Source organism: Cydia pomonella, chromosome 2 (assembly GCF_033807575.1).
Source record: "Cydia pomonella isolate Wapato2018A chromosome 2, ilCydPomo1, whole genome shotgun sequence".
Lineage (NCBI taxonomy): Eukaryota > Metazoa > Arthropoda > Insecta > Lepidoptera > Tortricidae > Cydia > Cydia pomonella.
The window spans coordinates 19,064,078-19,076,948 of record NC_084704.1 but is presented as its reverse complement, the minus strand read 5'-3'; the positions used below and the strand labels follow the sequence as shown (position 1 = coordinate 19,076,948).

General features: G+C 36.2%; 2 protein-coding genes across 2 annotated transcripts; one reads left to right on the top strand and one right to left on the bottom strand.

Moving 5' to 3' along the window:
* The first annotated feature begins 55 nt into the window (after positions 1–55).
* LOC133534581 (UBX domain-containing protein 1) lies at positions 56–8,834 on the top strand. Its single transcript, XM_061873752.1, has 6 exons — positions 56–227; positions 312–708; positions 994–1,178; positions 3,661–3,837; positions 7,509–7,627; positions 8,652–8,834. Exons 1-6 carry the CDS (start codon positions 178–180, stop codon positions 8,693–8,695), a joined length of 972 nt encoding a protein of 323 aa, XP_061729736.1. The 5' UTR covers positions 56–177; the 3' UTR covers positions 8,696–8,834.
* A 610-nt stretch (positions 8,835–9,444) lies between these two features.
* LOC133534583 (ribonuclease Oy) lies at positions 9,445–11,944 on the bottom strand. Its single transcript, XM_061873753.1, has 3 exons — positions 11,770–11,944; positions 11,389–11,687; positions 9,445–11,288 (listed from the first exon to the last, which is right to left on the bottom strand). The coding sequence occupies exons 1-3, from the start codon at positions 11,814–11,816 to the stop codon at positions 10,822–10,824; spliced, it is 813 nt and encodes a 270-aa protein (XP_061729737.1). The 5' UTR covers positions 11,817–11,944; the 3' UTR covers positions 9,445–10,821.
* Between the last annotated feature and the right edge of the window lie 927 nt (positions 11,945–12,871).

Sequence of the window (12,871 nt, the reverse complement as noted above, 5' to 3'; positions counted from 1 at the left end):
TTTATAAGTGTTTTTATTTGGATCTTAAACTAACTTCATGTCTCAAAATATATATTTTATCTGTTGCATCATGACAGTCGGAACTCAGAACAGAATTGTTAAAAAAGAATTCTGAAATCAGCTGATACAAAAGGGATTTAGATTATTTTATGTATTGTTAATCTTACGGGCACAAATATGGCAGAAATACAAACGCTTGTGGAGATGGGTTTCCCAAAAGAAAGAGCGTAAGTTATGATATACGACTCGACCTACCTATTTCAGATAGGTTATTATTTGTTGACTAATACAAGGAGCTTGTTCTGTTCTAGGGAGAAGGCTTTAGCGGTTACTAACTTCAAGGGTGTTGAGCCGGCTATGGAATGGCTGTTAGCACATGCTGATGACCCTGTGGAAAGCGTTGGACATACGATTGGCTCGAGTTCACAGCCAGGACCGGCTGCCGCCGAACCGGCGACGGCAACAGAGGCCCCGCCAGTATCTGAAGCCCCAGCGGCTGAGGCGAAGTCTTTCAAATGTGATGAATGCGGGAAACTTTTTAAGAATCAGGACGAAATGGAGTTTCATGCGGCAAAGACTAATCATAGCAGTTTTTCAGAGTCCACAGAGGAAAAGAAACCTCTCACAGAAGAAGAGAAGAAGGCACAACTTGCACTACTTGAGGAGCGAATGAAACAGAAGAGAAAGGAAAGAGAGGAAAGAGATAAGGTATTATTTATATTCTATTTTCATCAGGTCAATAAACTATCTTCACATTTTATTTGTGATAAATATTTACTATTAGTAAAATTTTATATATCTCATCTAGTCATCTTATAATTTAAATAAGTAATGAATTATTTCAAAGTGTACAGGGGATCTACAGAAATATTTGAGATTTAAGCCAGTGTTATACAATATAATATTAATGACTATTTTTATAGTACTAAGTCTAGTAACTGACCTGTGCAACTCTAGAATCTGGCCATTGTATTCTACTTTGCTTCATTCTAGGCCGAGGCACTGGAGCGGGAGCGGTTGCGCATCAAGTCTGGCAAGGACATGCAAGATGCGAGGTTGCGACTGCAGGAGCAGGAAATGCAAAAACTGGTGGAGCAGCGCCGACGCGAGAAGATAGAGGACCAAAAGGCGCGTGAACGTGTGCGGGCACAGATAGAAGCAGACAAGCAGGCTCGGAAGTAAGCTCTCATTCATTTCTTAAGAATTTAGCTAGGCATTTTTTCTGTAAAATCTTAAGCAATAAACCAGAGTTGGGCAAAAATTAACTTGAATAAGACTAAATGAAGAATAAAAAGCGGCCAAGTGCGAGTCGGACTCGCCCATGAAGGGTTCCGTACATTTATGATGTATTAAAAAAAAACTACTTACTAGATCTCGTTCAAACCAATTTTCGGTGGAAGTTTGCATGGTAATGTATATCATATATTTTTTTTAGATTTTTCATTCTGTTATTTTAGAAGTTACAGGGGGAGGGACACAAATTTTTTCACTTTGGAAGCGTCTCTCGCGCAAACTATTCAGTTTAGAAAAAAATGATATTAGAAACCTAAATATCATTTTTGAAGACCTATCCATAGATACCCCACACATATGGGTTTGATGAAAAAAAAAAAAATTTTTAATTTTATGACGTATTAAAAAAAACTACTTACTAGATCTCGTTCAAAACCAATTTTCGGTGGTAGTTTGCATGGCAATGTATATCATATATTTTTTTTAGATTTTTCATTCTGTTATTTTAGAAATTACGGGGGGGGGACACACATTTTACCACTTTGGAAGTGTCTCTCGCGCAAACTATTCAGTTTAGAAAAAAATGATATTAGAAACCTCAATATCATTTTTAAAGACCTATCCATAGATACCCCACACGTATGGGTTTGATGAAAACAGATTTTTTGAGTTTCAGTTCTAAGTATGGGGAACCCCCAAAATTTATTGTTTTTTTTCTATTTTTGTGTGAACATCTTAATGCGGTTCATAGAATACATCCACTTACTAAGTTTGAACAATATAGCTCTTATAGTTTCGGAAAAAAGTGGCTGTGACATAATCGGACAGACAGACGGACATGACGAATCTATAAGGGTTCCGTTTTTTGCCATTTGGCTACGGAACCCTAAAAATGGAATTATTGTTCCAGATTTATTCTAAATAACATATTATTCAATTAAAATGTTATTTTGATTGGAGTACCATCATCGTCGGTTATAGTTTGTATTTTTGTATAATGAATTTCACAGAAGTATTTTAATGGTAGGATTGATTTGAAATTTGGTAAGCATAAAAAGGTTTTATGTTAAATAGGTTCATTTTTTGGTGCTTTCTGACAAAACATACATGTCTTTAATACAAAATATATATATATATTTATTACATTAGTCTTAGAATAAGCAGTTTCTTTCTTATGATGTCATTCTGCATGATTCCAATGCACTTTTATTAAAAATGACACAGTAAAGGCACAGTATAAGGAAGATAGGCACAGTATAGGGTCGGCAACGCGCATGTAACACCTCTGGAGTTGCAGGCGTCCATAGGCTACGGTGACTGCTTACCATCAGGCGGGCCGTATGCTTGTTTGCCACCGACGTGGTATATAAGATGTCTTTAAAGACCGAGTAGTCCAACTTCGAACATTTTATAATTCTCGTTCAAAATTCAAAATTTCGGACACAGGGCTGTGCCAAGGCATTTATTTTATTTTTAATTTCCTTAATTATTTTAATTCCGGTACAAACATAGAATGGTATATATGTATATGATAGGCACCTTTGATCATTATACAAGGTGCTACAAAAATACTGACGATATATTTGAGAGCATAATTAGTATAATATTCCGACAAGGAAAAAGTAAAAAGAAATATTTTAGCGACAATTCAAAAACCCGACTGCATCGCCACCTGCCGAGTCTAAAAGTAAAAAATAATTCATAAAAAATGAATGAATGTTTAGTGATAAGATAAATAAAAACTTAACAAATATTTTTTGCTCGCCAGTGATGGTCCACCGGCGCAACCCTTAGCAAACATGCTAAATCTGTCGCATTGTCACTTGTTTTTACACGAGATTTGCACATTTTTTTTATTCGAAGTTGGACTACACGTTATAAATCGGTGTACACTGGTAAAGGCATAAACCTACCTAAAGGTTGTCTGGAAGAGACCACTTTTTAGTCATAACATCGCCTGTTCTTTAACTCTTCTTGTGTTCTGTTTTCTTTTGTATTATTTTCTTTTATTGAGGGCTGCAATAAAGAGTATATATATTGTATTGTAAAGGCCTGCACAAACTGGCGGAGCACAGCGCAGTGCAGGTCACATTAAATTTATCAATGTATATTTTTTCCCATTTCAATTATATTAAGGTATAAATTTGAATATTCTGAGACCAACATTGGAACTGTTTTAAGAAATGACTAAACAAAAAGAGTCTACTATATCCATTTTCTTCACATTACTGGCGGTAATACTGAATGGCAGATACCAAATAGGTTGTTTTCGATCATAGTTAATATTGTCTACTCGATGAAGTTACTAGAATGCTAAAATTTTAAAAAACTGCTGGCTGAACCCATTCCACCTTAAGCAATTATAAGTCGTATTTTTATGTATTTTTTTCTGCCTCATTTTCCAACCAGTGTTTGTTCTTATTTCAGACTAGCAGCGGCAGGGCAGCCGGTCCCGGAGGCGGCGCCGGCGCCTGTAGCGGCGGCCGCGCCGGCCGCGTCCGTGCCGCGCGCGAGCTACGACCAGGCTCGCATACAACTGCGCCTGCCCGATGGCTCGGCGCTCGCGCACACCTTCGGCGCCAAGGAGCAGCTCGCGGCCGTCAAGTGAGTTGTTTGCAGACTACAGCAGAGGACAGCCAGTCCCGGAGGAAGCGCCGGCCGCGTCCGTGCCGCGCGTGAGCTACGACTACTATGACGCCTGGTCGTAGCCAGGCGTCATAGTAGTTTATGTGACTGCTACATAATGAAAGGCATTCATTAAAACACAAGTGTGGATGTAAGAAACGAACGAAATGAGTTTTTTAAAAGAACCACACAAGTGTTTTAATGCCTAAGTATGTACAGTTACATACACTATTTTATCTACACACATATTATAAACTTTCTATGGTATATTCATTAATCCAAATTACAGCCAACATTGGGGCATCGTTGCTCTTTTGGCGATATGTGGCGGCATATCTCCTTTATCGCTCATTTAAACGAAACTTTTGCTATGGTTACTTTAAAAACAACAAAACAAACTCATTTTATACTTAAAACTAATTAAAATATAAACTGTACGTCAAATGGCGGTAAATGTAAACTGTTTTTCAGGCATGTCAGCATGTCACGCATTCGTAGTTTTTTTTTAATTCAGAGACAAACTAGAGTCGGGGGGCCTATTTCCGTATCGTTCATAATCAGCGAACGAAAAAAACACGGAAGACTAACGTCAAACAAAATATATGATGAGTCAATTTAAACCACCCAAACTGCGATTGGTGTATTATAAAATGAGGCGCCGTGATTGGCTGTAGCGTTGTCACTTGAAAATACATGATAATAGAAACCAACTCTATGTAGACGGTTTTATGCAATTTTTGTATGATAATTTATTATTTTATTTTAAAGACTATTAATATACAGGCTTATTATTTGTTCGTTTGTCGTACGTGTTTAAAGGCAATTAGGCCTCCGAACCAATTTATACATTGTATTGTTCATCTTATAGGGCACGTGTGATATTTAGTTAGGTGGCACAGAAATATGTCTGATAGAAATTAATGTGAATTTGATAGATCGAAGTCGGAAAAAAACAGCTGGCATTTGGGATTTTTAAATGGTGTTCTGATCAATATGAAAACCGATATGAGAAGATCTGAGAGCTTTTATTATTAAATTGAAATCTAAATTTAAAAAAAAATGCCAAGTTTGGCAAAAACGCCCGACATCTTGAATTTCTCCGGATTTGCTTTTATTATGATGAAAAACAGAAATCCAAGATGGCGGGCGTTTTTGCCAAATTTGACCTCAGAATCATAATGAACGGCCGCTCAAATCCTTAGATATCGATTTTCACTTCGATCAGGGTCAAAATGCACACATCCAAGATGGCGGACATTTTTTTTTCATTTTTTACCTCAGGTTCATTACAAAGGTCATTTCGGATCCTCAGACACGGAGAAATTGTAAATGTCGGGCGTTTTTGCGAAATTTGACCTCAGATTCATAATAAAGGTCCTTTCAGATCCTCAGATATCGATTTTCATCATGATAAGAGCAAAAATGGAGATTTTTAAGATGTCGGGCATTTTTATCCAATCTGACCTCGGAATCATAATGTTGGCCCACTCGGATCCTCAGATATTGATTTTCATTATGATCAGAGAAAAAATGCAGAAATCCAAGATGGCGGGCGTTTGTTTCATTTTTTAGGTCCTCTAGGATCCTCAGATATCGATTTTCATCTTGATCAGAGCAAGCATGCAGAAATCGTATTGAACACGTCGTCGTAGGAACAATTTGTATGGGAAAATATAATTACTGTCTTTACTATTTTCCTCGCATTCTTTCCATATTTTTCACCGTTCAAACCGTCCCTGGACTTAGAAATATTTCAGCCAAATCGATCCAGTCGTCCGCGAATTTAACGAAACGTTATAAATATCTGTAACAGCGAGATACCAGGACTTAGTAAAAATTTACACATTAAAACCGCCACCTACAACAACGATTCGTTTTTTTTTTTTTTTTTTATACCACGACGGTGGCAGGCAAGCATACGGCCCGCCTGATGGTAAGCAGTCACCGTAGCCTATGGACGCCTGCAACTCCAGAGGTGTTACATGCGCGTTGCCGACCCTTTAAAAATCTGTACACTCCTTTTTTGAAGAACCTCATACTGTAGACCCTCGGGAAAACCTCGGCAGGTAGCTCATTCCACAACCGGAGCGTGCGCGGGAGGAAGTTCCTCTTAAACCGCACAGTGCGTTTATTATCACGAATTAAAATTATTAACACAACAACCTGAACAAGTTTAAAATGAAAGTTTCTTAATATCAACTACTATTGTTTAGAACACATAACATCATCCACATATAAAACCTGTTTTGATCAAGAGAAATCAAAATAATATGATCCTAGCTAAACTATACGTGAAAGGTACCTAATCCCATATTTTTTCTAGTGTTTGTTGGAACGACTAGCACATCATTTATCCGCACAATAAGGCATATTTCTTTTATTAAAGATATAATTTTAATACTTCTTACTACGCCTGTGACACCGGGCCGCCATTTGCGAACTAAATACTTAAATAGCTCCGCGGCACAAAGTTGACACCCCGCCTGCTTCGGCACAATGTGTGTGGGGTCATTTTGCAGAGCTAGTTCGTCATCTATGTTTATTATCAATCGCTGTTCATAATAATGTGTCCAAAATGTGTGAATTTTGCAACTCGCTGTACCGACTAGATAACAGAAGTGCTGCAAAAGAATATATTAAATAATTACATTTCAGATACCGCATCGTACGATATTTTCACGTTTATCATTTTCATAAGTACTTACTGTGAATTTTTTGCGTAACTACCAAAGTATTTTTGATCGAGATACAGTTTTTGCCTTTACACATCACAAATAAAGCTTTATAATGGGAAAAGTAGTAAATTTAAAGCCGAGCTGAGATTTAAACATTTTAGGTGAATATATTCGTCTCGCTAACGGAAGCGGCTCTTAAAACTAGTGCGACAAGGACAACGCCAGGTTAAGTGAAAAATCCTGCGTAAAAATCTCAAAAACCCAACAAACTATGTTTCGTACTCCGCTGTTTACTCCTCCGAAACTTAACCAAATGTAACGAAATTTTGAGATCTGAATGGTAATTATCTGTGTCGAACTGTTTTGCTTTTTAGGCTAATTGATGTTAGTTTTGAATACCATGCTTCTCTTTGCGGCCTAGTAAATAAGGCCGTTTTTGCGAATTTTTGAAGTGCACTAGCGTCTTAAGAAACTCTCTTCTTCCTCGCGTTGTCCCGGCATTTTGCCACGGCTCAAGGGAGCCTGGGGTCCGCTTGACAACTAATCCCAAGATTTGGCGTAGGCACTAGTTTTTACGAAAGCGACTGCCATCTGACCTCCCAACCCAGAGGGTAAACTAAGCCTTGTTGGGATTAGTCCGGTTTCCTCACGATGTTTTCCTTCACCGAAAAGCGACTGGTAAATATCAAATAATATTTCGTACATAAGTTCCGAAAAACTCATTGGTACGAGTCGGGTTTGAACCCGCGACCTCCGGATCGCAAGTCGCACGCTCTTACCGCTAGGCCACCAGCGCTTATAGCGTCTTAAGAAACAAAAATATCAAAACAGTCCGACACAGATAATAATAATAATCTGTGTTGAAAAAATCAATGCTCTAGCTTCTAAGCCCACGGAGAAAACAGTCGAGTACTTTTGTATGGAAAAATGACTACTACTGTTGTCTCTTAACACTTAGTTTATTATATGTTGCAGGCTGTACTTACAGATGAACTCACAAGGTTACGCTGCAGACGACAGTTTCAAGCTCATGACCACTTTCCCCAAGAAGATATTTACGCCTGAAGACTATGAGAAACCGCTTGAGTTACTAGGTAAGCCTTCTATTATAAATTTCATAGTATATATTATATACTTTTATTAGGCCTATAACAGGCCTTCTATTTTAAGCTCCTTGGATTCTCCCTGGGTCCTTAGTGCATACGGCGTAAGGCGCGAAAATCAAATATTGTATGGGAGAACGATCTTTTTGGCCTATATTTTTCAAACTTACCGTCTTTTTCTACTGACGAAGCTGGCTTTCCAGAATTTATTTAGTTCTTTTTTTATATCCGCAATGCTACATAGTTTATAAAAAATATGATCTAATATTAGTGAGGTAGTTCTGTTTTTTTAATATGTTGGTAGTGATGAAATGGTAATAACAAATACAAGTTTTTGACCTCGAAAGCCCTTGGGATCATTGTAAAGTACATGAAAATCCATTCAATTTTAGGACTTTTTCAGTTTTTGTAAAAAAAACCCACCGAGAACCAGAGTTACGGCAAAAGTCACTATGCATACTTTCAAGAAGATGACATTTGCAATTAATTGACAATATAGTCTTAATAGTCTCAGTGAGCCAAATAGTTTCTACGGCTTCTCAAAGGTTTACAAAATTTTGACTAACTGCAAAAAAAGTTGTACCAGCTCAAATGCTCAGCTGTTTGCAACTACAGCAATGGTCAATCCTGCGAGAATATACCAGACCGGAGATGTGTGCCGACATTGAAAAACCATTCATTGATGATCCACCATCAGATGACGATTTCGACCTGCCTGATCAGGTTGACGAAGAAATCCTACCACATACGCTGGGTGCAAAAGAAGTGCTGTGGATTCAGAGGACAAGAGTGGTCCATCAAAGATATACAAGAGATGCGAGTTATAACAAGTTCCCTCACTGTACTGTATATTATACAAACAATGATCCGAAGGGCTTTCGAGATCGAAAACTTGGATTTGTTATTACTATTTCATCGCTAAAGACATATACAAAAAACAGAACTACCTCATTTGATGTAAGGCAACAACTCTTTTTTTGGTACCATTTCCATGTATTATTTCCTTTGCTTCCAGGACTGGTTCCATCTGCGGTGATTATAGTATCTCGAGGTCCATAAAATGACTAAATACAATAATTCTCCATTTTATATTTAATTTATAAAAGCATTTGTATTAATTCGGGATTGTATGAACTAAGATAATGGTGGTTTATTATTACTATTACTAGTAAATAAAGTGTCTTGGTTCTCATCTTTATCAATGTATTTTATTGTAATAAATGTAATAATGTCATTGAAATGCCCACTGCAGTTCTGTTAATGTTGAGCATTAAAATAACAAATTCTAGTTGAATGGATTGTTAATAATAAGCATTACCACTTCTACTTATCTGCAAAACATAAACTTGAGTATTTATCTATGTAAGCAATAACTTAGGAATGTTAGGTCCTCGTGTCTATGATAGCAGGATTGCGATAACAGAGCTTCGGGCAATAGTACATTGTGCAACGAGGGGGGTAAGTGAAATTTTGGAAGCGATGGTGGTATGGCAACCCTATGAGGTACAGAACATTACGGCCCAAAGAATCTGGAATTTCCTGGATTCAACGGGCATCAATAATGAACTTTAAAGGGCTGTCACAATAGATCACTTCCTGGTCGACGTGGCATCAAAGGCCCAAAAACCACAATAATAAATACATAATATGCATTTTAAATCACCTATGTAATCATAATAACCGTTTACGTTTGCAGTACGATTGACTTAAGTCAAGGGCCCGCATGTCATTTGCAATTGAGGAACATAGCATTGAATGTAGGTTGTCTTCTATATTTACTAGCCGCTGCTGATAAATAAAACAACACATTTAAAAATTCATTTATTATTAATAAAAATAGACAATAGTTATTGAATTATTACAATAATTTCAGTGTTAATTTCAATGAGACTTGTAGCAGTGACTTGACCTTGAAAATATAAAATCTGTTGCGTGTACTTACCCCCGCGGAGGTTAAGAGTTGAGCTATAAAGTTTGCAAGGTTGGTGATTTGGGGTAAAATTAGTTTCTCTTATAGGTAATTCATTTAATAATATTGAATAATTTAGGAACTCCTTGCACTAGTGTTATAAATGCAAACTTCTTAGACTTGAAAGAAATAATTCATGTTAATTGTTTTTTTAACTGAAGAAAATAAAAACATAAAAAAATATTCGCCCATTGAGTTCCAGAATAAACAAACATAATTGTAACAGCAAAAAATTACGTGAATGTATTAAGGTGTATGTGGGTAAAGCCGAATACTTCAAAATGTCTGCTAATTGCTAAAATCACCCATAATTTCATTACATTAGAGTTCTTTTTCGGAATTACCCGAGTACACCGATATTGAGAGAAGATTTGTAAGAGATACAGAAAGTTGTTTAAATTGATAAACACCCAGACACATATTCCGGCAGGTAAGTAAGAACGGCAAGAAGCAGAAAAACCATACAATCTATAATCAGACTAGTATTCCTAAATACTACCTACTTAGTTCAAACACTTATAATGTAGCAATTCATTAAAAAAAATCTATGATTAATATTGAAGACAGCATCAGCTTCAGGGATAACATAAAACATGATATAAATGATGTTTGTTGTGCCTATTAATAATGTGGATTTTTTTTGCAAAATTGTGCCATGTGCAGCACTAAATTGAAATATTTTGTCTAATTTATACTAACTGCTAACATTTAGCAACGAACTGTTTGAATTGCTTGGTTAAGATGTGTATTAGTTGGCAATTATAAGTGCAATTATTTTTCTTTGTAAGTAGCTAAAAATAGCTGCTATGCTATTGATTATAGTTCAAGATGTTTGTCAAAAAAACAATAAATTGATGATATGGTTACTTTACATAAAATTTACATAAATAATAAATAAATAACAGCATTTATCATATTATTGTTAACCTTCTGACATTTGAATTAATATTTTAATAGTTTTGATAATATTAACATCAAACCTAGCATAAACTGAAAAATTATCATATTTTACATCAAACATGATAATAATTTAGTTTATGTGATGCCTTGGATTAGAAAGTGATATTTTTTTGAATTTACAATGTACAGTTCACATACTGACCTTGTGAGCGTTGACCTCCATGCCAGGTGCCTGGCACTGCACAGCCTTCCAGTTCCTCAGTCCCTGAATCTATATCTTTCCTGTGCAAACTGTACATCCAAATTAAGAAACAAATTATAGAGTGAACCATTGCAACCAAGTTATCAGTTTATACCACTGTACAAGACCAGAGGTGGTACTGTATGGCAAATATAGGATTTTCTGGGTTCGATCACAGTTTGTGAGTACATTGTCACTTGTTCCATGTACCACACCATCACAGTCAACAATCTTTAATTCCTTAGTAAAACAAATACGTATTTCAAATAAGGTGCTTTTGCCTTTCTCTTTTCTACATTCCACTACTGGATTCACACCAAGGTGAACCCTAATTGCATTAACTATATCAACTACATCATAACCCTTGTTCACTGATGGTACAATGTCTGCTTCACTGAGTATGTTTGTTAAATTGTACGTTCTGTAAAATTCCAGGCCCCTGGTGAAGTATTTAAGTTCTGTATTGAAGTTCTCTAGGACCTCTGCAGCACAGGTACCATGCTTGGTCCATTCATGAGCCCATAGGGAGTATGTAGATGTGCCTGAAATAATTAGTTACATAATAAATGGATATGGCATGACTGACCAGCAAAGCAAAGTAAAGGTAAGTGAATCAGCAAAACAAACTTATATTATTTTTACCATATTCAATATTGGTCCACACATCTGTTAGTTCTGTTTCAATGGATTTAATTGCCTCTGGATCGAAATGTGCAGAGCGATTACAGAAAAAGGGTCCCAAAGTATGGTATTTTGTCGGCCATAGCCCATGGATAGAAAACGAATTCGGAACGCTTGGCATTGTACATTTATGTGAAGGACTCTTTTCTTTCCATTCCTCACACGAAGTTGTTGGCCACTGTTGAGTGAAAATCAGCACATCCCAATGATGATCCGTGTTGTCCTTGTAGCCTGATTTTCTTAGATGTGCAAAATCAAAGCTAAAATCGTAAAGATTGGGTGGGTTAAGTACTTTCACGAATACCAAATGCCATGCAAAATTCTAATCATTTAAATTCTTACCATGAGTAAAGCACTAATATTGTTAACACACATCCACTGGAAAACATTTCGATAACTATTTGATTGCGACAACGTAATAAATAAACATCAAGAGTAATTTTCTATATTCTATTTGTCTACGTTACGTCCGCTAGCTAGACGTTCAAAACTATTTACGATTACGATGTATGAAACGAAACGTCATTAATTTGACATTTGAGCGATCAGTTTAAGAAGACTGTTAAATTTATTTATTAGGATAATATTAAATTTATTACATTTTATAATGTAATTCAAAAACCAAAAAAGTATTTTTGACACTAGTTGGATATCACCCCAATACATCCCCAATAAGTTAGTTAAAAGATAACTTTAAAATAAAAACATAAATTTACTGACGGATTCTGAACGCGACATTGTTTCACGCTTCAACACATGTCGCTAGATGTCGTTAGAGTGTACTTGTTTCAGTTGTTTCACGTAACCAGCAGGTAACGTCTACGGATCAGGGCGGCTACCGGGAAAATCGAAATTCGTCAATTGCGGGCACTTTTCTCTGTCACTCTAATTACCTTTTAGTGAGAGTAAAAGAGAAAGATCCCCGCAATTTGCTAATTTCGGGGATCTTTCTCTTTTACTCTCACTTAGGTTTACTAATGAATGGCCAAAAAACTTTTCCCAAGGTATCACTTCCCAAATTATCATTTCTCAAAAAAATATTTGGCAAAACAACTATTCCCAATGTCAAGTTTCATTTTATCAAATATTATTCAGTCAACTGTATCGATAAACATAAATGTCAGGCGTAACTTTCATTTCCCAAAATATTGCATGGCATACATCTCAATGGACATCTATAGTATATTATATTACACCCCAATACATCCCCACATCTATAGTATATAGTATTTTATATTTTTTTCTTTCATTGCGAGTATGTAATTCAGCACACACAACTTGTAACGTAAGTGGTGATCTAAAAGGACTACATGTGCGGATAACAAAGTCAAGATTACGGTAAGCTTTAGTCACAATTGTGTCTATGTGGCTTGAAAATAACATTTTGCAATCGAAGTAAATTTCTAAATCGCGAACTAAATACACCCTTTCTATTTGTACATTA